Source organism: Bombina bombina, chromosome 5 (genome assembly GCF_027579735.1).
Source record: "Bombina bombina isolate aBomBom1 chromosome 5, aBomBom1.pri, whole genome shotgun sequence".
NCBI classification, from domain to species: domain Eukaryota; kingdom Metazoa; phylum Chordata; class Amphibia; order Anura; family Bombinatoridae; genus Bombina; species Bombina bombina.
In genome coordinates this window covers 478,115,023-478,142,658 of record NC_069503.1, presented here as the reverse complement: position 1 = coordinate 478,142,658, position 27,636 = coordinate 478,115,023, and the positions used below count along the sequence as shown (strand labels likewise).

General features: G+C 40.2%; 1 protein-coding gene across 1 annotated transcript in view; it reads right to left on the bottom strand.

Annotated features, from left to right (window-relative positions):
* Positions 1 to 27,636, bottom strand: part of MSANTD3 (Myb/SANT DNA binding domain containing 3) — a 164,042-nt gene that overhangs the window by 26,130 nt on the left and 110,276 nt on the right. The window contains 1 exon segment of the mRNA XM_053715766.1: positions 2,487 to 2,759. Coding sequence (XP_053571741.1) covers positions 2,487 to 2,759 — 273 coding nt within the window.

Below are 27,636 nucleotides of genomic sequence, written 5' to 3'. Positions count from 1 at the left end.
TGACTGGGGGATGAGGTGAGTGGGGGAGGTATTTAAGCCTTTGGCTGGGGTGTCTTTGCCTCCTCCTGGTGGCCAGGTTCTTATTTCCCACAAGTGATGAATGAAGCAGTGGACTCTCCTCCCCTTTAGATGGAAAATGGCCGTATACAAATATTTTTTCATATAAGCACAATGTTACAGAAAGCAACATTGCTGAACACAGTGGGTGAGCAAATGGCAAGGAGCATATAAGTGCAGCCATCAGTCAGCTTCTCTAGGTATGCTTTTCAACAAAGTATACCAAAAGAACAAAGCAGATTATATAGTAGAAGTAAATTGGAAAGTTGTTAAAAATAGCATGTTCTCTTCTGTCTGAATAATGAAAGAAAAGTTTTGAGTTTATGTCCCTTTAATTCTGAGTGTTTATTACAACATATTATAAAAAAACAATACATAAATACCTTACCCCCTTTACACCGTTAGGTTTCATGCTGTACTTACAGCGCTGGGCTTTAAAGCCGATAGGACGGCATGGAATGTTCTTCCTTATATGACGTCCTGCAGCTTCCCCCTTTGAGGCAGCCAAGAATCTGCCTGGGGGGCATGTCTAATAGCTTAAGACAGTCCCCCATGATCTGATCTCAGCCTTGAAATCACATGATCACAGTGACGCTTGCGTGATTTTATTTTTATTGCAATAGTTTACATCAGAACTTTGCACAACAGTTAGAGCTAGCGTAACTCTTCTACATGACCATACACATGCTATGGTTGCTCCATTCTCTTTTCGTTGAGGTGTAAACATAAAAGAACTCCATCTGCAGAATCAAAACAATTTTTGGAAGTTTCTAACTCCCTTAGTCCTATTTCTGGGATATTTATCTGGGCACAGTGGTGATACTTATTCACACGTGTATTATTGTATTATTCAGAAATTAATCTTATACAACATCTATGTTATTCCGTAGCATAACAATCAAACGAGTTGGAGGGTATACGCAGAGAATTATCATCTACTGATAAACGTATAATATCTGACCATTCCCTATCTAGATGTACAAAGATCTGGAACTAAAGCCTATAAGTGTTTACTTATTTGTAGTAATATAGCAGATTAATTCCCATCATCCCTTAAATAGGTATAACATTTTAGATTGCTTTTTTTATTTGCATAAGTCCCATTTGCCTTGGTGTTCATCTATCACTTACTGTAAATCTATTTGTTGGAATGGACTTGATATAATTCCATATTTACCATGATATTAAAGTGGCTGAACAAGATCCTACCACATCCTGCCCTGTAGACTTTAACCATGACATTCTCATGTGGCTCTAACTTACAGATTCAGGGCCTGATAATAAAAAACTCGCCGGCATGAAGAGAAATCTTGCCAAATCTTTGGGGGCTTAGTATATTTAACCATGTGACAGCCTGAGAGGGGACAATGCGGACACCCCTACTTCTAATTATTGAGTTCAGGTGTTTCAGCCACGCCCATTGACAACAGGGGTATAAAACACAGCACATAGCCATGAAATTTCCAGACTAACATTGGCAGTACAATGGGGTCGTACCAAAGAGTTCAGTTACGTTAAATGAGGCAATGGTCTGTCACAGGATGCCCCCTTTGCCAAAAGTCAGAATGCGAACCCTGGTATTAAAGGATTGTCAATTAATTTCCTAGGTTATCATTAATAAGGTAGTCTGACTTCAAGAAATAAATATTTATATATACATAGACACACTACAAGTGTACAAGTACTATAGTACTATATATGCTACAATTCCCACAAACCAATCCTGCAAAATCACTACTGACCATGTGTCTACTTTTTTTTATATTTTTTCAAATATTTTCTTCTGCTAGGCAAAAATAAAAACACTGACTAGACAAAAATCTGTGCATGCCAAATTAAAGCATCAGTTTTTGCTGCAAATATTGTACCTTATCGCTTTACTCTGAAAAAGAGATTTCTTTCAAAAACAATGCCAAAAATACCCAACTAATTTACTTAAATGTTTAGCATTTGCAATCACTGTAGCAGCCCACAAACTGCCAACCTTTTTATTCATTTATCCAGTCCAAGGTTACAAAACACCTGAAACTGTTTAAAGTTGATCAGTACGGCAACGTTTAAATGTAGTGTCCCTAAAAGCCTACAAAAAAAGCTAATATACTTTTTTTCTTTCTATATTTTTTTAAGCTATCAGTATATACATTTTTGCTGCACAAAGTTAAAAGCCAACAAGCTGAAAACCTAATAAGTTAGCCAATGATCTGAGGTTTTGTTATCTTAGCTGATGAATCTAGTTAGAAGTGCTATGCAAACGTATTTGAATGACTTTCTGCTCTCACCAGCACCAGCTTAGGGTGAATACGTAAAGGGCTTGTTGAAGGATGCTACTTCTTTGGTGATAGTTTGCATTTTCCTCTCCCAGTACATTTTCTTTATATTGAGGATTCACATCTGTACTCTAGGTTCCTCCACAGCCTTATCACACTCACGCTCTATCTGCTGCGCCTTGGCCGCATGCATTTCATTCATCTGTAGCAGTTGGAGGATAGACATCTGCTGGTGGTGCTCCTCCTCCTTATTCATCTTTAAAAGATTTCCATTCTGAGTAGGTTTACGTCTGGAGTTCCTGTTAGTAGTTACTCTGGTTGATGAGCAGGAGGGTGTCGAGTGAGAACGCAAAGAGTGTGAGGGGCCATCATAATTATGCATGCTGTCTATAGACTTTTCATCATTATACAGGTTTCTGTCTGGAACAAAGGATTCTGGAAAACATAATTTGAAGTCTAACATAAATAGTGGCTTATTTAGGAATAAATTATTTATACTTATATGGGTTAAAAAAAATTAAAACATACTTTTTAAAGTCACTATGGTTTCCTGCATATTTTTTTTCAGATATTTTAACATTTCCTAACAAATTTGGGTTTAAGAATTTGAGTGCAAGGAGCATTTTTAAATTTCTAAACTGATATTTTGGACCCTTTAGCATGGTATCTAGCCTTTTGGTTATTTAATGTGAAGGGGTTAAAATCAAGTTAACAACCATCTAATTTCATTTTATTTTAAATAAAAACACAACTAAAAAGATTTACTAAAAAAAAAAAATATTATAAATTTGTATTTGTTGTTTAATAATGTGAGCCATTTATTAATAGACAAATCATAGTGGATAAATTAGTATTTTTTTAATAAAAGGTACAAATAAGATCTTGGTTGTCCAATCAAAAGCCTTGGAGCTGTCCTGCTTATCTAACTGTATAAGGTTTATGTATGAACCATACTAATATTTTGACTTTTCATGACTAAGCAATTATACCACACTAAGCTGCATATGTGAAGGAACTGCTTACAATACAATACATTATAGTTAAAAGGACATTGTAATTGAGAAATGACACACTCTAGTTTAACAGAGCCTTATTTCTCACCCTTTGGTACATGTACCATTGGGCCAGACTTGCCCTTTATTTTATGCCCTTATTTAGACAATGTATCACACAAATCATGTTACTTAGTCCTCCTACCTTTAAGAACCCCTAATAGGCTGCATTTTATTTTCCCTCCTGGTTGGTCAGTTGCTCACTAAGGTTGACTGACTGGTTAGAATCACAATTTCTTACCCGACTACAGGTGAGTTAGTTCTAGAAATTTGAGGACTGAAGTTGAGAAATACTGATATAAAGTTTATCACTTAGAAGGTACCAGGTCAAGTATATAGCATTGTGATAACTATATCATAGAATCATGTGCTAGATATAGGGCCCCAGATAAATATCACAAGGATATTATGCCATGGTGAAATGTGCCAATTTAAGTGTTTTACATAATCCTGTTAATCTATTCCATGAACTTCAATTTTATTATCCATGGTCTTGTTAATAGAAAGGTTTATTTAACAATCTGTACGATCCCCAACATTAAAAAAAATGTAAAAAAAAATTCTCCTCTAAACAATTATGTGAGAAATTAAAAAACCTCAAGAGAGGTTACATATCACACTCAAACCATACCACACATGCAAAGATTTATGTCAGTGTCCTGCACACAAAAAAATGCAAGCATTATAAAGTAGCCAGGAGGGGGCAGTGTAATATTTTCTAATATAACGTTTTCTGCTATACAAAGCACAAAAATGATTGCATAATTTAACACACATTTATTTCACGATAATTTATGCAATGAAAAATATTGGTGTTCAGGAGGGGCACCTATTGAAAAGGTCATGGGGAGAACACTAAATGTGGTGTCATATTCAGACACTACATGTTACACAAGTACTCCATAGACTGTATAAACATAAACACAATATCAGAAATGAATCCTTATGATTCAGATATGGCACGTCAATTTTTTTTTTTTTTTATAATTTACTTACGTTATAAAATTGGATAATTCTTTTAATATCCATTGTTAAAAAGCATACCTAGGTAGGCTCAGGAACAGCAGTGCATTACTGGGAACTAGTTGCTAATTGGTGGTTGCACACATGCTTCATGTCATTGGCTCACCGGATGTGTTGAGCTAGCTCCCAGTAGTGCATTGCTGCTCTGGACCTGACTTTACCCCTTTGCAAGGATTAAAGAGTGAGCTCGAGCAGGGCCATTTTCCCCCATGTATTAAAGGGACAGTCTAGTCCAAAATAAACTTTCATGATTCAGATAGAGCATGTCATTTTAAACAAATTTCCAGTTTACTTTTATCATCAATTTTGCTTTGTTCTTTTGGTATTCTTAGTTGAAAGCCAAACCTAGGAGGTTCATATGCTAATTTCTTAGACCTTAAAGGCTGCCTCTTTTCTGAATGCATTTTGACAGTTTTTCACCACTATAGGGTGTTAGTTCATGTATGTCATATAGATAACACTGTGCTCACGCACATTGCATTACCTAGGAGCCAGCACTGATTGGCTAAAATGCAAGTCTATCAAAAGAACTGAAATAAGGGGGCTTAGTTTGCAGAGGCTTAGATACAAGGTAATCACAGAGGTAAAAAGTTAATTTAACAGTGTTGGTTATGCAAAACTAGGGAATGGGTAATAACATAAAATTATGCTTACCTGATCATTTCTTTTTCTTCTGATGGAAAGAGTCCACAACTGCATTCATTACTTTTGAGAAATAAGAACCTGGCAACCAGGAGGAGGCAATGTCAACCCAACCAAAGGCTTAAAGGGACAGTCTACACCAGAATTGTTAGTTTTAAAAGATAGATAATCCCTTGTTTACCCATTCCCTAGTTTTGTATAACCAACACAGTTATATTAATATACTTTTAACCTCTGTGATTATCTTGTATCTAAGCCTCTGCAAACTGCCCCTTTATTTGTTCTTTTGATAGACTTGCAGTTTAGCCAATCAGTGATGGCTCCCAGGTAACTTCACGCGCACGAGCACAGTGTTATCTATATGAAAAACATGAACTAACACCCTCTAGTGGTGAAAAACCTGTTAAAATGCATTCTTAAGAGGCGGCCTTCAAGGTCTAAGAAAGTAGCTTATGAACCTCCTAAGTTAAGCTTTCAACTAAGAATACCAAGAGAACAAAGAAAAATTGGTGATAAAAGTAAATTGGAAAATTGTTTAAAATTACATGACCTATCTGAATCATTAAAGTTTATTTTGGACTACACTGTCCCTTTAAATACTCATCCCACTCCCCTCATCCCCCAGTCATTCTGCCGAGGAACAAGGAACAGTAGAAGAAATATCAGGGTGAAAGGTGCCAGTAAAATATAAGGACGCCCCCACATAAAATTACGGGTGGGGAGCTGTGGACTCTTTCCATCAGAAGAAAAGGAAATGATCAGGTAAGCATAATTTATGTTTTTCTTCTTAAATGAAAAGAGTCCACAGCTGCAGTCATTACTTTTGGGAAAACAATACACTGAATGCCAAGACGGGAGGGTACAATAGGCGGCCCATACTGAAGCACCAGGCCTGAACCTCTACCCAATTAAAAGCCCTGCTTCGTCCGAAGCCGAGAAAATTTTAAGAGGAAAAGCCCCAGTGACACTGACTCGCAGTTAGTCCAGAAGCCAAACCAGAGACCGCAAAGGGACTCAACTGAGCCAACAGTCCTCCAGGAGACACTGTCGCCCAACAAACCTCCCCACCGCTCATCTCCACAATGGAAGGAGACACCAACCGAAACCCCCAAGAGAACAAGGCAAAGGAGAACCAAGGAAACTGAAAGGTCTCCTAATACAAAAAGTAACACCTCCATGAGTAAGCCCAGCTCACAGAGACCTAAAGGGACCCAAACAGGGAAAGGAGGCCACGCCTATACCAAGCAAAACCCAGGATAAGACCAGGCACAGAGACAGAACAGACGTCTACCCAATATACTGCAAGCACAGAATGCAACGGAAGAGGCAAAGTCCTCCCAGTGTCTGGCCATAGAATGCCAAGGTATTCAACCATGAAAAAGTGTGCAATACACCCAGGTGAAAAACCCCAAGTTTGAGAACACAGAGTCCACAAAAGGGTGATACAGAGGGTACTTGCGAGGAAGAAGAAGCAGTCAAGCAAGAAACAGGCCACAAAAACAACCCCCATACAGAGGGCACATTCCAGGCAACTCTCTTCTAATCAATGGAGCAAGTTGAAAGGAATATCTATACCCTAGAAGACTAAGCTAACCGGATAGACTCAACAAGCTCATACATCCAGAGGAGACTGCGCAATCGCAGTTCCTTAGACCACCGGGCAACAACTGTCCTCAAGGCCAGAAGGCAACGGCTAATGGGAAGTGAAATTCCCAACACAGATGTCCTAGAAAGGGACCCCCCTACAAGTAGCTTGCCAAACAGAGGCACAGCCAACCCATTCGCCTGCAGAGCAGGGAATCCACGAGAACACAGGTAAGCTGACCAGGGGAATCCAACCCTAAGGCGCACCAGAAATTGGACATCCAGCTCCAGCAGCTGGGTATGAACCAACCACCCTTGAGGCTCAAGCCACACGGCTCACCACCAGATGACATGGGCCACTCTGTGGCAAACAGTAAAAAAATACTCTGAAAACCTTGCCAACCATGACCAGGTGAGGTAGATGGAGCAAGGACATAGCCCAAGTTCCCACTACCGTGGAACACCCCGGCCAGCCCTGAGATCCAAGATTCCAAAACCACCCAACAGTGTTAATTTCCTCAACTAAAACTAGACTAAAATGAGTATAAAACTAAAGAAACTCTGATGACTAATAGTCAAAAGACTATGACTAAAACTAAATCAAAAGGACATTTTAGTCAAAAGACTATGACTAAAACTAAATCAAAATTTGCTGACAAAAACACTTTATGCAAGTTGTTATAATCAATCCATATCTAATTACTGTTCTTTTTTCAAATTTTCTAAACTTAATTTTATTAAATTTTAAGATAAATAAACACGTTATATACCACAACAGTTAAATCTGTATGGCATGTTCAAACCTTAATACCATAAATAAAAACAGGTTAATAAACCTTTACTCCAGGAGTATATAATGAGTTTGGAAGTTCTAGAGAAGTACTAATATAGTTGCCGATTTTTTTTTTAAATCTATAAACGATCAATTGATTCTTCCTATAGAAATAAGCATAACCCACGAGTATGGGTTTAAAGTTATGCTGTGCCTGTGCTAGCTGCAGAAACTTTTTGTTGTGTTGAGTTACTTGATACTTGTTTTAATTATTAACAGAGAACTGTTAAAGTTTTTATATTGGGTAATATGTGCAATACAGCCAATAAAGTTTACAGTTTTGTTTTTTTATATTTTAAAGTTGCACTACTGTTTGTTTATGAAACTTGTTTGTTTTTTTAAGTTTAATAAAGATGTTATATATCACAAAGGCTAAATCTGTGTCTGTATTGCATGTTTAAACCTTAATACCATAAATAATAAAAGGTGTTATGTTTACTCCTGGAGTATATAATCAGTTTGCAAATTATAGAGAAATGCTTAAATAATGCATTAGACTTTAACTAAACCTCTTAGATTTTAGTCGACTAAAACCTACTGGAGATTTAGTCGTCTAAAATCTACTGGAGATTCAGTCAACTAAAACTAGACTAAAACTAAGACTTTAATCAAAATATACAGTCAAAATTAACACTGCCACCCAAGACTGGGTCAGCAAAAAGGCCAAGAAAAGCATCGGAAGTCTCAGGAAGAAAAACAGGTCTGGGCACCTAATAGTTCAGGCAAACCTTACCCTAGAACTAAACACCCCAACCGGCCAAAAAGCCAGACACAAAGGTATGGATGCATATCCAGAGAATCCGGAGAGCGAGAAGAACTCGAAAGCTCCAACCAAAGGAAGGAACCACCCCTAGCTAATGTCCAACGCTCCAAGGAGCAAGGCTGGAAGTCATATGAAGATACTTCTCAGAGCCTCAGGACAACCAAGGGACACCTCAAGGTCTAAAAAATCCAATTAGCAGGACTAGTCTTCCTAACACCTCCGCACAAACAGAGGACCCAATGAAGAGAAGGCACTAAGGCTACCCAGCTCTGGAAAACCCCGATCTAAACAAAAGTCTCCGCAAGGAACAACCATCACCCGGAAACACAGATCCCTAAAAGGAGATCCACTCCCCCGGAGGCAATGGAAGAAGACCCAAAGGACCCTTTATAACTCAGTCAAGAGTAAGAGCTTCATGTAGATATACTAGAAAGAGCTTTGCGTACACTTGAAAGGTGTCAAGAGCTGCAACAGGTTTCAAACTGCAAACCTTCCGCATGCTAGACAGCTATCCTGTACAAGCTGTTGGATCAAGCCCAAAAGGACACATCCAGAGGCCTAAAAAATGAAGGCCAAGGCAATGGAGGCGGAGCGTAGCCGTGCTGGGAAATGGCTGCACAGCAGTGAAGCTCTGTAGCCTTTTTTGTTTCTGAGGGCCCTATTTGAAACCTGAGCAAGCAAATCTGCTAGAATATACTACAATCAGCTTCCGGTGATACTTGATGAAGGAGCCACCATGGTCTCTGGCTGATTGAGACAACAAGTTACAAGTACAGACCACATAACCAAGTGAGTCCGGTCGCCATCTTGGATTTTGGCATACATTGCCATGCCGGCACGCTGCTTGTTAAAATGAGAATACCCCTCTGCAGGCACCACATTTTTTAACGGTGAGAGCTGTCATTACAACTGTCAAGTTTCCACAAAACTATTCACTACGTATGACAGCACATGCGTAATATATTGAAGTTACAGATCTGACCGGGTGGAGACCATAATCAAGGTGACAATTGTAATATAAGTAGCTGAGGCTCCATATATATTTACTCCATATATGGGGTGACAGGGCCATCTGCCACTGATAAGTACAGTATACCACTTATAAGGACAAAACAATTCTAGGAGCACACCTCACCTCAAGCCCACATGCTATATAACCTACAGACAACTTTTTCCCCCTGCCAATTACTGGGATTAATGTGTAAGATCTAAAGGGAATAATATACTAGTTCAGAATTGTAAAGTTTTAACGACTTAAAACAACCCTTGAGAGAAGCTACTCTAAAGACTCAGATAAACCAATAGCTACTTGATTCCCTGAAAAGGAACTCAGCCTCTAGGATTCCCTGACAATCATTCCTAAGCATCTCATACACTGCCCTAAAGAACATTGAAAAGAGGCATTAATATACCGCTTAAAAACCTAGCAAGTACACTACACTTGCTTATCTCCCGCATATGGCTTCAAGGAAATCAAACAGAACGTGCAAAACAGAAACAGCACCAAAATACACCTTCAGTGAGCTCTTTTTTCTCCCCACACAAACTGATCTCGCAAACCATGCAAGAAGGTACTAAATTACCAACCACGACAGCCCAGGTCCCTACACCTAGCTCTCAACCTCCCCTTGACCAATTGTCACAAATTCAAAATACAATATCTGCCCTTTCATCCAAATCTGACATTGCAGATCTAAAAACCTTTATAAAATTCGAAATATCCTTATTCAGAAAGGATATTAACGAGCTAGGATCTAGAATTGAATGCCTGGAGGAGGGACAAGAACACCTAGAAACAGAAGTCAGCAATAACATCCAACACCTAAACTGCCAAGACCTTACTATACAAGAGTTGCAACTAAAGGTAGAAGATCTTGACAACAGCAATAGCACAGCAACCTGCGGATTAGAGGAGTTCCTGAGGAAATCATACAGGAGAACCTGACTTCATACCTCCTCCAACTATTTAAGCAATTGGATTCAACACTAGAACTATCGGACTCTTCGTTTGAAAGGGCTCACAGAGCCTTACGACAGAGACCAAATCCAACAAGCCCCCAAGACACATAATTATGAAGTTCACATTCTTTAAAGATAAAGAAGCAATTTGGAAACAAGCTGGAACACAAGGTTCTGTGTCCTTCCAAGGAAACAACCTACAGATCTTTCAGGATCTCTGCCCCACTATGATTTAAAAAAAAAAAAAGACGCTCTCTAAAATTTATCACCTCAGTTCTACAAGAGAACAAAATAAAATACCGATGGGGATTTCCATTTAGCCTCTTGATTCACAAAGATGCTAAAACCCTCATATACAAGGATAATGAGGTCTTGGAGCCTCTTTCTAAAGTCTCCCACAACCACAAACCCGGATGCAAAATACCCGCACTTGGAACTCTCCTACCCTAACAAGACCGCAAGGCTCACAATGGCAAACTGTCTCAAGGAGAAGAACCAAGGAACCCCTGATTAAGTGAAGATACCCGCTTCCCACTCGGAGATGCAGATACCTTTGGGACAGTAAACATACCAATTATAGAAAGTCGTATTTACCTACTAACTACAGTGAACCGTACAAGTTTAGATTGTTATCTCCATAGTTATAAGTCTCGATGCTCATAAAAATAATTTTTTTTGGGACATTATTAAAGAATCGAGTAGTCTAACAAAGTTATAGTTTAGTTATTTATTTGTATGTTTTTGACACATGGAATAGTTTATGCAATAGCCTGACATTTTAAACGGAGAAGCGCTTCAGAGCTTTGACGTGGCCGCCGGCATGCGGACAAGGCCTCAATTATATGCCTTTCTTTAATAAGTAATCTCCCAACTGAGAGTACCTGGAGGGCCTCGGCATGACGGCGGCTACACAGAATGAGAGGAAAAATATATTAAAACTTACCATATGTAATAACATAATAATCACTACTACGTTTTGTTATACTTGTTAATGTGTTTGATGTAACTCTTCCTTTTTGAGACAAAATACACTCCTACAGACCACAAACTTGATCACATATAACGACCTCTTAATACCCAGAGCTTTCCTGAGCTCCTGGATTGGAAATAACCTTCTCTTTCCTCACAATGTAGACTACAATAACTAACGGTACAGGAAATGTATGTTACTTTATAGAATGTAAATATTGCAAATTTATTTTAATTGTTAAATTTTATTATAAGTGTCTTAGAGTAACTGTCTTGATCATATGTGCACTAACTTGTTCACCTTAGATATACTATACCATAGGCCAAAGAACAAAAAAAGACTTCCTCTTTTTTGTCACCTATGACAATCCTACTGTTATTTCATGTATTCTGTTACACTGTAACCTTTCTTTTCTCTTTCTTACTAACATTAGTGCTCAAAACTTCTGCTACTCAAACGAACACCGCCTATCACATATTCGTCTTCGGCCACATGTATGCATTACTAATAGTATTATTTAACAATACTTAGTTATGGCTAATCCCCAAAACCAAAAAGAACCCTGAATCTATAACACTACAAACAATAAAGGTCTCAACATTCCGTCTAAGAGAATGCAAGCTGTTAAGGAATTTGACAGACACAAAATAGACCTAGCGTTTATTCAAGAAACCCACTTTATCAGAGGCAAAGAACCCTTAACATTTACACTTAAATTTGGTTCCAGTTATTACGTCTCTCATACTAAAACTAAAAAACAGGGTGTTGGAATTCTAATTAGAAAAAACGTACCTTTCACAGCCCTCAAAAACGTTAAAGGACAAAGAAGGCAGATATCATCCTGATAGGGTTACTTTATGGTCGTCCTGTCACATTAGCTTCTGTTTACGCCCCGAATACCAAACAATCAGCCTTTATCAAAGAAAATTGCAGCTCACGACCTCTGGAGGGTCTCTAACCCAACCATTAGAGATTACACATTTTATTCCCATCCCCATAAATTATGCACCAGAATTGACTACATCTTCACAGATGTCACGGGCCTCTCTCTATTTAATTCTTCACAAATCTTCCCAATAACCTGGTCAGACCACGCGTCAGTTATTGGCACACTAACATGGCGTCCAAACCAATCCAAGACTTTATCTGGAGATTACCTGATCATCTCATATCAGACCCGTTAATAAGCCAACAGATTTCACAATCTTTCTTAGAATACTTTTCACATAACATTGCGCTAGACTTATCCTCCAGCGACATATGGGAAGCACACAAATGTGTGATACGAGGCGAGCTAATGAGTATAAAAGCATCAAAAATGAAACAGAAACGCACATACTTAGCCTCCATTCTGACTAATATAGAAACTCTGGAACAACAACACAAACACTCCCCTGCTGATCATAACCTACTATCAGACAGAAGCTGTTAGGGAATTTGACAGACACAAAATAGACCTAGCGTTTATTCAAGAAACCCACTTTATCAGAGGCAAAGAACCCTTAACATTTAAACTTAAATTTGGTTCCAGTTATTATGCCTCCCATACTAAAACTAAAAAACAGGGTGTTGGAATTCTAATTAGGAAAAACGTAACTTTCACAGCCCTCAAAAACATTAAAAGGACAAAGAAGGCAGATATCATCCTGATAGGGTTACTTTATGGTCGTCCTGTCACATTAGCTTCTGTTTACGCCCCGAATACCAAACAATCAGCCTTTATCAAATTGATCACTAACCTTATACTTGAACACCAAAAAGGTACCTTGATCATGTGCAGAGAATTGAACTTACCTTTGGATCCATTAATGGATTGTTCTTCTGAGTACACTAATAAGCCAACAGATTTCGCAATCTATCTTAGAATACTTTTCACATAACATTGCGCTAGACGTATCCTCCATCGACATATGGGAAGCACACAAATGTGTGATACGAGGCGAGCTAATGAGTATAAAAGCATCTAAAATGAAACAGAAACGCACATACTTAGCCTCCATTCTGACTAATATAGAAACTCTGGAACAACAACACAAACGCTCCCCTGCTGATCATAACCTACTATCAGACCTTCAACTAGAAAGGGAGAAATTTAGCATCTGACGTTTGTGTTCCTTGTTATAGTGAGATGCCAAACTACAACAGAATCATTATGAAGGGTGCAATAAGTCAGGTAGATATACTACACATCAAAGACAATACAAACAGATCCCAGTACTCCTCTAAAGCCATATCAAACACCTTTAGAGACTATTACCACAAATTGTATAACTTAGATGACCAAACTAATTTAACACCCAAGGACAAACGGAGGAGATCCAATGACATAAACACATACTTATCCTTCCTGCACCTCCCTCAAATCTCCAACACCCAACAAGAACAATTAGAAGAGCCCATATCAATAGATGAAATCAAAGCAGCGATTAAGGACTTGCCAATAGGCAAAACACCGGGCCCTGACGGATTTGGGAAAAAATATTAAAAACATTTCCAATTACTTATTTTCTTTAACTCTATAGATGATACAAAGGCCTTTTCCACTAGTTCACTGGAAGCCCACATAATTCTGATTCCAAAACCGAATAAAACGCTAGATCACCCATTTCATTTTAGACCTCTCTCCTAAACTCGGATGTGAAGATCTATGCGAAAATACTAGCGAATCGTTTGAACCATATATTACCCGACCTGATCCACCAAGACCAGGTGGGTTTCATACCCAAAAGAGAGGCCAAAGACAGCACGGTCAGGGCCTTAAACCTCATTCACTATGCACAAGACAGAGGTGTCCGTAGAATCCTTCTGTCCATTGACGCGGAAAAGGCCTTTGACCGTGTTGACTGGAATTTTCTGCGCTCTACATAAACGCATATGGGCCTCGGCCCACATATACTGAACAGAATATTCTCTTTGTATTCCCATCCCACTGCCAGACTGCTTATTAATGGAACCCTGTCTCGCCACTTTTTGATATCAAATGGTACTAGACAGGGTTGCCCTCTCTCCCTTCTTCTGTTCGCATGCTTCATAGAAACTATAGTGACTAAAATTCGGCATAACCCATCTATAAAAGGCTTCCAAATTGAATCACAAAAATATGTAATGTCCCTCTTTGTAGATGACATAATTTTTACTCTAACTGAACCAGAAACCTCAATTCCCCCATTATTACAAGAATTCAAAATATTCCACACGCTCTCAAACTTTAAAATTAACACATCTAAATCTGAAGTATTAAACATAAATCTGGATGAACACACCCTAAATAAGGTCCAACATTTGACCCCTTTTACCTGGTGTCCCCACTCCCTTCACTATCTAGGGACTAACTTAGCGGGGACAATAGAGGAAACCTACATTAGAAATTATGAACCGATCAAGAAAACCATTATCAGGGACCTCTCCTCTTGGCTTTCCAAAAAATTATTGTGGATGGGTAGGATTAATGTCAAAATGAACGTTTTTCCCAGATTATTATATATTATGCAAGCCCTACCAATACCTTTACCCAAAAACTTTTTACCATCTATACAGAAGGCATTTAGTGATTTTGTGTGGCACAGGAAACCCCCTAGGATTAACAGCAAAGTGATGCAAACCCCTAAAACCCAAGGGGGGCTAGGATAACCCAACATAACTTTATATAGACAGGCAATTTTTCTGCAGCCTATAGTTGACTGGCATATCCATTTTAAGCATAAACGCAGGGTACAATTAGAACACTCCTTAGCCGATTCACCGCACTTAGGGAGACTCTGTTGGAGTTTGGGGAAACCGACGACTACTTTGACATATACCTCACCTTTGATAGGCAAAACATACAACATGTGGGAGTTGGTTGTGTCCAGAAATACTAACTTAACATCACTTCTGGAAAACAAGCAATTTTCTTTAGACCCTAAAGCTATCTAAGATATACCAAATAGATCCATACGAGATATTACAATACATATGATCACCTCTGGTGAAAAGATACTACCGCAATCGTCACTTATCGAAAAGGGTCTCACATGTTTCAGAAGTTGGTTCGCCTATCATAGAACACACCACTACGTCACTCAGCATGTACACAGTAGGAATAAGGTCAGACCACTGACAAATTTCGAACATATATGTGTCCGTCAACCGCTAATAACTCACACCCTTTCATAAATCTACAAAATTCTAACTACTAACTCTCCCGGGTACATACCTTCATATATAGAAAGATGGGAAGAATATTTAGGAATAATTATTCTACCTCAGACCTGTGCATCCATCTTTCAAAACATAACGAAAACATCCACATCCTTGTCCTTAACAGAAATTAACCTAAAGCTTCTACACAGGTGGTATCCAACTCCAAGGAGACTCCATCGCCTCTACCCCTCCAAAGCTGATCATTGCTGGAGGTGTAGACATAGAAGTAGTAACATAGCCCACATGTGGTGGTGGTGTAACTCACTCCAAACCTTTTGGAGACAGATCATTGCAGAAATAGAAACTATACTAGGCACCTTCTTCCCCCTAGACCCATTAACATGGCTCTTAAACAAGCCCCCCAAGATTAAACATAAACCTCATGTTAAACTATTTTACGTAATGACAAATAGCATTAAATATTTAATAGCCAAGAACTGGAATATTAGAGAGACCCCAAATAAACACATGTGGATACTCCGGGTTACCGAATTTTTAGAACTAGAAGAATGTAGCTATATGAAAAATAACAAAATGGATATCTATGCAGATATGGTAGACACCTGGGAAACTTACCTCAAACGTAACATTCAAAACCCTGAGATCTCAACATAATCCACGGAACATATAACATTTCCCAAACCTATGGTTTCACGAGCTATGAAATAATCCTAAACACTAGAAGCAAACACTCACGCATACGGCTGGTTTAAATTACATAGACAACCCAGTGAGGTAACAACATTTCTACATCATAAATATGCTTAACACACGAGTAGCTAGGACGCAACCTCTTCTTATGCTTTATTTTCTTCTCTTTTCCTTATTCTATCTTTGTAAACTAACTGGCAACTTGTATATTTTGAGTTGTGTCTCCCACACTGTATTTGTATTTCTCAAATTCCTAAATAAAGTCAGTTTCAAGAAAAAAAAAAACATGAAGGCCAAACCGCTCAATAGCGGTAAGGGGCATTAAGCCCTCCCACCCTCCAGCACATGGGGAAGGAAACTCTAAGTTCTGATGAAATCAGATAGAGTGACACAGTGGAAAAACTCCCCTGCCCGGTCATCTATGACTGAAGGCTATAAAGACTAAAACAATCCTTCCCACCTCACGGACCCACAGGTCCTCTCGAATGCTTAGTTGAACATGAAAAACAATGATAACCTGAGCACTCGGCGCTTCTACCGAACCAGCCGAGCAGAACAGCGCCACGTGTCTGAACAGCCGCAAAACCGAACAAACCCGACAGGACCAGCCTGCACCTAAGGTCCCAACCGGCAAGCTGTATTAATTTTCCCTCATAGGGGAAAAAACAGAAAACAGACATTTTTGACAGAGGTCTAACATGTCCAACAACTTCTGAAGAAGTAATAAAAAGAGTATAAAATCCCAGAAGGTTCCCGAAGGTAACAAAAACAAATACAAGACATCCCATTGGATATAAACAAAATATAAGGCAACCCAGAGGTAAACGCCCAAAAAGACACAGGCCTACACGCAGTACCAGCCAAACGGGCCCTATCACACAAAACTGGGAAAGATCTCTAACAAATGACAATCAGGAGATTACTTCATCCCCACATGTCTAATGAGGTGCACCATTCGAATTATCAGACTTAAAATCCCAGTATCTGGTAGCGATAACGTCATTCAAAAATCGAAAAAGATGTCTGAGCAACACACAAAGGCGTGCAATCCTGTAACGGAAGGCACAACATTCAGGGACAGATACCCCAGCGGGGAACTGTAGAGGCCCTCCCCATAGCGGAAGGCACGGGACAATAGGGCATGAGCACATTCTCAAATAAATGTCTTGACTCTGCAGACGAAAAATCACCAACATTATATGGAAGCGAAAACGTGCTGCAACCTCCGGGGGAAACATGCCAACCCACATGGAGGAACCATAAACTGGGTTACCCCCACGTGCAGAAGTATGATTTGGAAGGGAACTCACTTCTTGGAGGACAGGACCCACAGAGGCAGATGGCTCAGCAGTCCCTGGATTCCCCGAGCCCGAGGAACCAGGCGCTCTAAAATGGCATACGGAACAAAACTGGTTGACAGGCGTCAACGAGGCCACTCCGGATTCATCACCGGACACTGAATCTGAAATCAAAATAGTCTCAGTATCAGAAATCTCTGTAACTGAATCTGAAATTCACACAATCTCAGCATCAAAATCCTCCATAACTGGATAGAGGATATTTAAATATGGACTAAAGTAGTGAAAAACTAAAACGGCACCTGACACCTCCAATGGCTGGGGCACTCACCACCTCCTATGACCAGACCCCTGCGGACTAGAAAATTTCCATTGCCACGCGGCCGGGAATGCGGAAATGGAACAACAGAACGTAGTCACGCCCGAACAGAAGGTGAACCGTACAGTCTAAACAAGCGCGCCCAGCCAAAAGACTGCGGCACTTCCAAAGGCCTCAATGTTCCAACCACGAGCCCAGTAAACATCACACATAAGCAGGTTGATTTACATAAACATGATTATAACACCCCCCCCCCCCCCCTGTTCAATAACCCGCCTCAGGAGATATTAACCCTCAATTCCAAGATACTAAAAGAGACTCACTGAGACCCATATGTTCTAAGTTAGAACCGCAAGGTGGTAGCCTCTTGGGAAACATTCACATTACAGTACATTGCAAATAAAGTAAAATGAAACAATCTTACCGAAATCTACGCCATGGAACAGGAATACGGCCCTTCAAGTGTGACGGATAGTAGCATCACCTCCGCCATGGATTTGAGAGAAGAAAGCAGGCAACAAAGCGAAGTTTGACACCGCTGATTGCTTGGGGAGCTGTTAATATGAGTCGGGATGGTTTCGCAGAAGAAACTCCCTGCATCTCTGGACTCTAACTTTCATCCAGCTCTCACTGAGAGACTGACAGGACTACTTAAAACTCCTGTCCCATGCCGGAGAGTACTACCCTCCATAAGAGACAAAAACAAAAATTATGACACTTCTCTGCCATCCTCCTGGGACGAAAGGCAAAGAATGACTGGGGGATGAGGGGACTGGGAGGAGTATTTAAGCCTTTGGCTGGGTTGTCTTTGCCTCCTCCTGGTGGCCAGGTTCTTATTTCCCAAAAGTAATGAATGCAGCTGTGGACTCTTTCCATTTAAGAAAAAAGGGATTATCTATCTTTTCAAACAATTAAAATTCTGGTGTAGACTGTCCCTTTAACGTGTATTGTTTGGTCTGTTTTATGTATCTGTATGTATAGTTGTTACTGCACTATGAGGAATCTTTTTATTCCTACACTACAGAAAAACATAAGAAAACTATATGAATACAAAAAAAACTAATAGACTGTGTACTGCCAGTACCAAAGATGGCGGACACCATTAGGAGGGGGATTAGGAGGGGGATGGGGAAGGATCAGGGATGAGGGAGTTTAAGGGGGGATCCTAAATTGCAGAAAAACATAATTTATGCTTACCTGATAAATTCCTTTCTTCTGTAGTGTGATCAGTCCACGGGTCATCATTACTTCTGGGATATTAACTGCTCCCCTACAGGAAGTGCAAGAGGATTCACCCAGCAGAGCTGCATATAGCTCCTCCCCTCTACGTCACTCCCAGTCATTCGACCAAGGACCAACGAGAAAGGAAAAGCCAAGGGTGAAGTGGTGACTGGAGTATAAATTAAAAAATATTTACCTGCCTTAAAAACAGGGCGGGCCGTGGACTGATCACACTACAGAAGAAAGGAATTTATCAGGTAAGCATAAATTATGTTTTCTTCTGTTAAGTGTGATCAGTCCACGGGTCATCATTACTTCTGGGATACCAATACCAAAGCAAAAGTACACGGATGACGGGAGGGATAGGCAGACTCTTTATACAGAAGGAACCACTGCCTGAAGAACCTTTCTCCCAAAAATAGCCTCCGATGAAGCAAAGGTGTCAAATTTGGAAAATTTGGAAAAAGTATGAAGCGAAGACCAAGTTGCAGCCTTGCAAATCTGTTCAACAGAGGCCTCATTCTTGAAGGCCCAAGTGGAAGCCACAGCTCTAGTAGAATGAGCTGTAATTCTTTCAGGGGGCTGCTGTCCAGCAGTCTCATAAGCTAAACGAATTATGCTACGAAGCCAAAAAGAAAGAGAGGTAGCGGAAGCTTTTTGACCTCTCCTCTGCCCAGAGTAAATGACAAACAGAGAAGACGTTTGTCGGAATTCCTTAGTTGCCTGCAAGTAAAATTTTAGACCCCGGACTACATCCAGGTTGTGCAGTAGACGTTCCTTCTTTGAAGAAGAATTTGGGCATAAAGAAGGAACAACAATCTCTTGATTGATATTCCTGTTAGTAACTACCTTAGGTAAGAACCCAGGTTTAGTACGCAGGACTACCTTATCCGAATGAAAAATCAAATAAGGAGAATCACAATGTAAGGCTGATAATTCAGAGACTCTTCGAGCCGAGGAAATAGCCATTAAAAATAGAACTTTCCAAGATAACAACTTTATATCAATGGAATGAAGGGGTTCAAACGGAATGCCCTGTAAAACATTAAGAACAAGGTTTAAACTCCATGGTGGAGCAACAGTTTTAAACACAGGCTTAATCCTGGCCAAAGCCTGACAAAAAGCCTGGACGTCAGGAACTTCTGACAGACGTTTGTGTAACAGAATGGACAGAGCTGAGATCTGTCCCTTTAATGAACTAGCAGATAAACCCTTTTCTAAACCTTCTTGTAGAAAAGACAATATCCTAGGAATCCTAACCTTACTCCAAGAGTAACCTTTGGATTCACACCAATGTAGGTATTTACGCCATATCTTATGGTAAATCTTTCTTGTAACAGGTTTCCTAGCCTGTATTAAGGTATCAATAACTGACTCAGAAAACCCACGTCTTGATAAAATCAAGCGTTCAATTTCCAAGCAGTCAGCTTCAGAGAAGTTAGATTTTGATGTTTGAAGGGACCCTGTATCAGAAGGTCCTGTTTCAGAGGTAGAGACCAAGGCGGACAGGATGACATGTCCACCAGGTCTGCATACCAAGTCCTGCGTGGCCACGCAGGTGCTATTAGAATCACTGATGCTCTCTCTTGTTTGATTCTGGCTATCAATCGAGGAAGCAACGGGAAGGGTGGAAACACGTAAGCCATCCTGAAGTCCCAAGGTGCTGTCAGAGCATCTATCAGGACTGCTCCTGGATCCCTGGATCTGGACCCGTAACGAGGAAGCTTGGCGTTCTGTCGAGACGCCATGAGATCTATCTCTGGTTTGCCCCAACGTCGAAGTATTTGGGCAAAGACCTCCGGATGAAGTTCCCACTCCCCCGGATGAAAAGTCTGACGACTTAAGAAATCCGCCTCCCAGTTCTCCACTCCCGGGATGTGGATTGCTGACAGGTGGCAAGAGTGAGACTCTGCCCAGCGAATTATCTTTGATACTTCCATCATAGCTAGGGAGCTTCTTGTCCCTCCCTGATGGTTGATGTAAGCTACAGTCGTGATGTTGTCCGACTGAAACCTGATGAACCCCCGAGTTGTCAACTGGGGCCAAGCCAGGAGGGCATTGAGAACTGCTCTCAATTCCAGAATGTTTATTGGCAGGAGACTCTCCTCCTGACTCCATAGTCCCTGAGCCTTCAGGGAATTCCAGACGGCACCCCAACCTAGAAGGCTGGCGTCTGTTGTTACAATTGTCCAGTCTGGTCTGCTGAATGGCATCCCCCTGGACAGGTGTGGCCGAGAAAGCCACCATAGAAGAGAATTTCTGGTCTCTTGATCCAGATTCAGAGAAGGGGATAAGTCTGAGTAATCCCCATTCCACTGACCTAGCATGCACAGTTGCAGTGGTCTGAGGTGTAAGCGTGCAAAGGGTACTATGTCCATTGCCGCTACCATTAAGCCGATTACCTCCATACATTGAGCCACTGACGGGTGTTGAATGGAATGAAGAGTGCGGCAAGCACTTTGAAGTCTTGTTAGCCTGTCCTCTGTCAGGTAAATCTTCATTTCTACAGAATCTATAAGAGTCCCCAGGAAGGGAACTCTTGTGAGTGGAACGAGTGAACTTTTCTTTTCGTTCACCTTCCATCCATGTGACCTTAGAAATGCCAGCACTAACTCTGTATGAGATTTGGCAGTTTGAAAGCTTGAAGCTTGTATCAGAATGTCGTCTAGGTATGGAGCTACCGAGATTCCCCGCGGTCTTAGTACCGCCAGAAGAGCACCCAGAACCTTTGTGAAGATTCTTGGCGCTGTAGCCAATCCGAATGGAAGAGCCACAAACTGGTACTGCCTGTCTAGGAAGGCAAACCTTAGGTACCGGTAATGATCTTTGTGAATCGGTATGTGCAGGTAAGCATCTTTTAAATCTACAGTGGTCATGTACTGACCCTCTTGGATCATAGGTAAAATTGTCCGAATAGTCTCCATCTTGAACGATGGAACTCTTAGGAATTTGTTTAGGATCTTTAAGTCCAGGATTGGTCTGAAAGTTCCCTCTTTTTTGGGAACCACAAACAGATTTGAGTAAAACCCCTGTCCCTGTTCCGATCGTGGAACTGGATGGATTACTCCCATTAACAAGAGCTCTTGTACGCAGCGTAGAAAAGCCTCTTTCTTTGTCTGGATTGTTGACAATCTTGACAGATGAAATCTCTCTCTTGGAGGAGAGTATTTGAAGTCCAGAAGGTATCCCTGAGATATTATCTCTAGCGCCCAGGGATCCTGAACATCTCTTGCCCAAGCCTGGGCGAAGAGAGAAAGTCTGCCCCCCACTAGATCCGATCCCGGATCGGGGGCCCTCAATTCATGCTGTTTTGGGGGCAGCAGCAGGTTTCCTAGTCTGCTTGCCCTTGTTCCAGGACTGGTTAGGTTTCCAGCCTTGTCTGTAGCGAGCAACAGCTCCTTCCTGTTTTGGTGCAGAGGAAGTTGATGCTGCTCCTGCTTTGAAATTACGAAAGGAACGAAAACTAGACTGTCTAGTCTTGGCTTTGGCTTTGTCCTGAGGCAGGGCATGGCCTTTACCTCCTGTAATGTCAGCGATAATCTCTTTCAACCCGGGCCCGAATAAGGTCTGCCCTTTGAAAGGTATATTAAGCAATTTAGACTTAGAAGTAACATCAGCTGACCAGGATTTTAGCCACAGCGCCCTGCGTGTCTGAATGGCGAATCCTGAATTCTTCGCCGTAAGTTTAGTAAGATGTACTACGGCCTCCGAAATGAATGAATTAGCTAGTTTAAGGACTCTAAACCTGTCCGTAATGTCGTCCAGAGTAGCTGAACCAATGTTCTCTTCCAGAGACTCAATCCAGAATGCCGCTGCAGCCGTGATCGGCGCAATGCATGCAAGGGGTTGCAATATAAAACCTTGTTGAACAAACATTTTCTTAAGGTAACCCTCTAACTTTTTATCCATTGGATCTGAAAAAGCACAGCTATCCTCCACCGGGATAGTGGTACGCTTAGCTAAAGTAGAAACTGCTCCCTCCACCTTAGGGACCGTTTGCCATAAGTCCCTTGTGGTGGCGTCTATTGGAAACATTTTTCTAAATATCGGAGGGGGTGAGAACGGCACACCGGGTCTATCCCACTCCTTAGTAACAATTTCAGTAAGTCTCTTAGGTATAGGAAAAACCTCAGTACTCGTCGGTACCGCAAAATATTTATCCAACCTACACATTTTCTCTGGTATTGCAACTGTGTTACAATCATTCAGAGCCGCTAACACCTCCCCTAGTAATACACGGAGGTTTTCCAGTTTAAATTTAAAATTTGAAATATCTGAATCCAGTCTGTTTGGATCAGAACCGTCACCCACAGAATGAAGTTCTCCGTCCTCATGTTCTGCCACCTGTGACGCAGTGTCTGACATGGCCCGAATATTATCAGCGCACTCTGTTCTCACCCCAGAGTGATCACGCTTACCTCTTAGTTCTGGTAATTTAGCCAAAACTTCAGTCATAACAGTAGCCATATCCTGTAATGTGATTTGTAATGGCCGCCCAGCTGTACTCGGCGCTACAATATCACGCACCTCCCTCTGAGCGGGAGATGTAGGTACTGACACGTGAGGCGAGTTAGTCGGCATAACTCTCCCCTCGTTGTTTGGTGAAATTTGTTCAATTTGTACAGATTGATTTTTATTTAAAGTAGCATCAATACATTTAGTACATAAATTTCTATTGGGCTCCACTTTGGCATTGCAACAAATGACACAGGTATCATCTTCTGAATCAGACATGTTTAACACACTAGCAAATAAACTTGCAACTTGGAAATACAATTCAAATAGAATAATATTAAAACGTACTGTGCCTTTAAGAAGCACAGAAGATCTATGACAGTTAAAAATTAATAAATTGAAACAGTTATAGCCTCAATCCTTGTAAACAACACAACTTTAGCAAAGGTTTAATCCCATTAGCAAAGATAACAATTTCTGAAAGCAGGAAACAAATTACAGAATAAAAGTTTTTATTTCAGTCAAACTATAATTCTCACAGCTCTGCTGAGAGAAATTACCTCCCTCAAAATAAGTTTTGAAGACCCCTGAGCTCTGTAGAGATGAACCAGATCATGCAGGGAATACAATGAGTTGCTGACTGAAATATTTGATGCATAGTAAAAGCGCCCCTCCCCCACACACACAGCAGTGAGGGAGAACAGAAACTGACAGAAAAAACAGATTTAAGCAACTGCCAAGTGGAAAAATGGTGCCCAAACATTTATTCACTCAGTACCTCAGCAAATGAAAACGATTTTACATTCCAGCAAAAACGTTAAACATAATCTCTAGTTATTAAACAGCTTTATGTCTTTCTTACAGTGTAATTCTAGTGAAGTACCATTCTCCCAGAATACTGAAGTGTAAAGTATACATACATGACATTATATCGGTATGGCAGGATTTTCTCATCAATTCCATTGTCAGAAAATAAAAACTGCTACATACCTCTATGCAGATTCATCTGCCCGCTGTCCCCTGATCTGAAGTTTACCTCACTCCTCAGATGGCCGAGAACAGCAATATGATCTTAACTACTCCGGCTAAAATCATAGCAAAACTCTGGTAGATTCTTCCTCAAACTCTGCCAGAGAGGTAATAACACACTCCGGTGCTATTTTAAAATAACAAACTTTTGATTGAAGATATAAAACTAAGTATAATCACCATAGTCCTCTCACACGACCTATCTAGTTGCTGGGTGCAAGAGAATGACTGGGAGTGACGTAGAGGGGAGGAGCTATATGCAGCTCTGCTGGGTGAATCCTCTTGCACTTCCTGTAGGGGAGCAGTTAATATCCCAGAAGTAATGATGACCCGTGGACTGATCACACTTAACAGAAGAAAATAAATTATTTAAAAAACATAAGACAAGCACTAGAGACTCTTGGAGAACTTTCAATCTAACCCAATATGTTATGCAAACTATACTGTTATCTGTTGAATTGCTATATAGGGGGAAACTAGTTATAATAAGTTAGATGAGGAGAGAGAGAGGATAAGTAATGTCTGGAGTAGCTATGTTAATAGAATATAGAAGAAAATACAGTGCTGTCTTTGGTAGCAATTTTTGTCATCATATTTTGCAAATTTTGTTGTGCATACCATTTGTTGCCTTATTCAGTGCTGGATATATAAATAAAGAATTTAAAAAACAAAACAAAAAAACATAAGACAAAAAAAAAAAAACTTCCTACTGGCAGACTGTCTGCTTGTACTTAAGATAGTGGTCAGGAGTGTCAGGTGGATGGTAATCCCTATATTAAAATACTAATACCCTTACCAGCTAACTAACTAACCCCTTCACTGCCGGGAATTTCAGAAGTGTGGTACACAGCTGGAATTAGTGGTCTTCTACTTGCTAAAAACTAATTGCAAAGCCATACATGTCCGCTATTTCTAAACAAAGGGGACCCCAGAGAACCTTTTACAACAACCATTTGTCTTATAACTGTAGTAGTTGTGTGTAAATAATTTCAGTGAGAAACCCAAAGTTTGAGAAAAAGTTGAACGATTTTTTAAATATGATTGCATCTGATCGCAAAACAGTGGCATGAAATATACCAATATGGGCCTAGATCACTATTTTAGGTTGACAAATCTGTTTAAAATTTAGGAGCCAGAAAAACTTTTAGGAGCCAGACAGTGGTATTTCTATATAGAAAATTGAAAATAACCCCAAAAATTAGCAGCCAGCAGTAAAAATCTAGGAGTCAATGGCTCCCTGGCTCTTGGGTTTGTCGAGCCCTGATTATATAGCAAAAATAAGTAAAAGTTCTATATATTGTGCATTAACAAAAACATACATGTTCAACAGTATTACACCTGCTTATACAGAATAATTTATAATATTACAATTAAAATTCCCCCTTTGTTAGCTTATTCCTCAACCACCACATCATGACTGAAAGGTTTTATTCATAAAATCCTCAGTGTTTTGGTAGTAAACCATGCCATAGTGGCAATATAATTTGAGCCCCAGGCTAGCAGTTCTCGGACAATCATCACTGTAAAAATGGTGCACATGCGTACCCTTGAAAACCTGGCAAAACACAATTTACAAGCTGAAAGATAAAGAGGGCGCCCAATAGTGAAATATGTTTGGCAGTCTTAGAAACCCAAAAGAGTATTACGATATACTAACAAACAATCTAGCACTCGATAGTGCAAAGGAGAGCAGACTGGAACATTAACGTTGCCTGCTGACTAAAACTCCGGTATCCACAACAGTAGAAAGGCAACACAGGAGGCATGAAACTTAGAGCTGAGCACTGGGGTCTGATAGTGGCATTCGCATCACTCCAAGTTTGACGCCTCCTGTTTTTCCTTTCTACCATTGAAGATACTGGAGTGTAAGTAAGCTGGATGGCTCTGTTGGTTCAGTCTGGTTTTTTTGCACTATCGAGTGCTAGATTGCTTGTATTTAATTATTGGGCACCCTCTTTCAGCTTACAGATCACCTCTGCCATCTTGCTGTGGGAGACATTCTTTTCCATGAAGAGGAGCAGCCCCTTTCACTTCATTGATTTTATATGTTTTTGTTCCTTATATGGACTTTAATTTTATCATCACATCACTTGTTATTTTGTATTATTGTTCACTTAGTGTAATATCACACACTATTTTTAAACTTATATACCTTGTGCTCTAAGGACACTCTTTTTCCTTTCAATTGCACATAGTATTCATCCTTTCACTGCATATATTTATGACACTCTATTTGTAATCAATGAACATACTTGGCACAGTTACACTAAAGCACCATTAACTGGAGAATAGAGCACAAATTTGTTTCATCTGCTCTTTGTCTAACATCACTTAAAAATAAGGTAAAAATGTTAAAAAATAAATAAAAATAAAATCCTTTCCCTCCTGACCTGAATGTAAGATGTTCTTGTGAGCAATGTACCTAAGGGGTGGGGTTTAAAAAAAAAAACCCTGAAAAAAAAGTCATCAATCAATGAGCTATAGCTTAGCAGCACGGCTCCGTATTTAACTATTGTCACCAAACAGCACTTAGCCATGGCTGCACTGTGTTAAGGGAAATGTACAGAGTGTAGCCAGAGAACAGTACTGTTTGAAGAAGCCCGATATGAAACAGTGTTGAAAAAGTGAAATAGTGCTAACAGTTCCTGAATATGTCCTGTTTTTCTGCAGACATGCTGCATTTTCTGTGATGACATCTCAAATCACAGCATATTCTGCCTTGGGCTGTGACGCTACATTGTTTACTGCCACATTGAATGCTGTTGAAGAGACAGAGATAGAAAGACACAAAATGGAGGCCCAGGTCAGCCAGACAGTGTGGGCAGCGTGAGAGTGGAGACAGAGACTGAAGCGCACTTCCTCTTGTGCTGTACAAGATACAAACTCTTAAGGGATAAATACTTCCCAGGATTAACTAAAGAAAAAACTAAATTTATGCTTACCAGATAAATTCCTTTCCTTCCTGGCAGGGAGAGTCCACGACTTTATTCCTTACTGTTGGAAATACAACACCTGGCCACTAGGAGGAGGCAAAGACACCCCAGCCAAATGCTTAAATATCCCTCCTATACAAAAATGATTGCACATACTTATCAGAGGGATGTGTTAGGGTTAAACAGACTCGTGAGAATCTTTAGCTCAAAGTCATAAAAAGGATCCTTATACGAATAGATCTGTTACTGAATATTGTCAGTGGTATGATAACAGTGGATTCCAAAGTGTTCACTTAAAAGGTATCCATCTAGCAGGGAGTGAAAAGAATAACAAATGTTGCAAGTACACAAGTCTCTTTATGTGTCTATATATATCCACTTAATAGGAAATGTAAAATT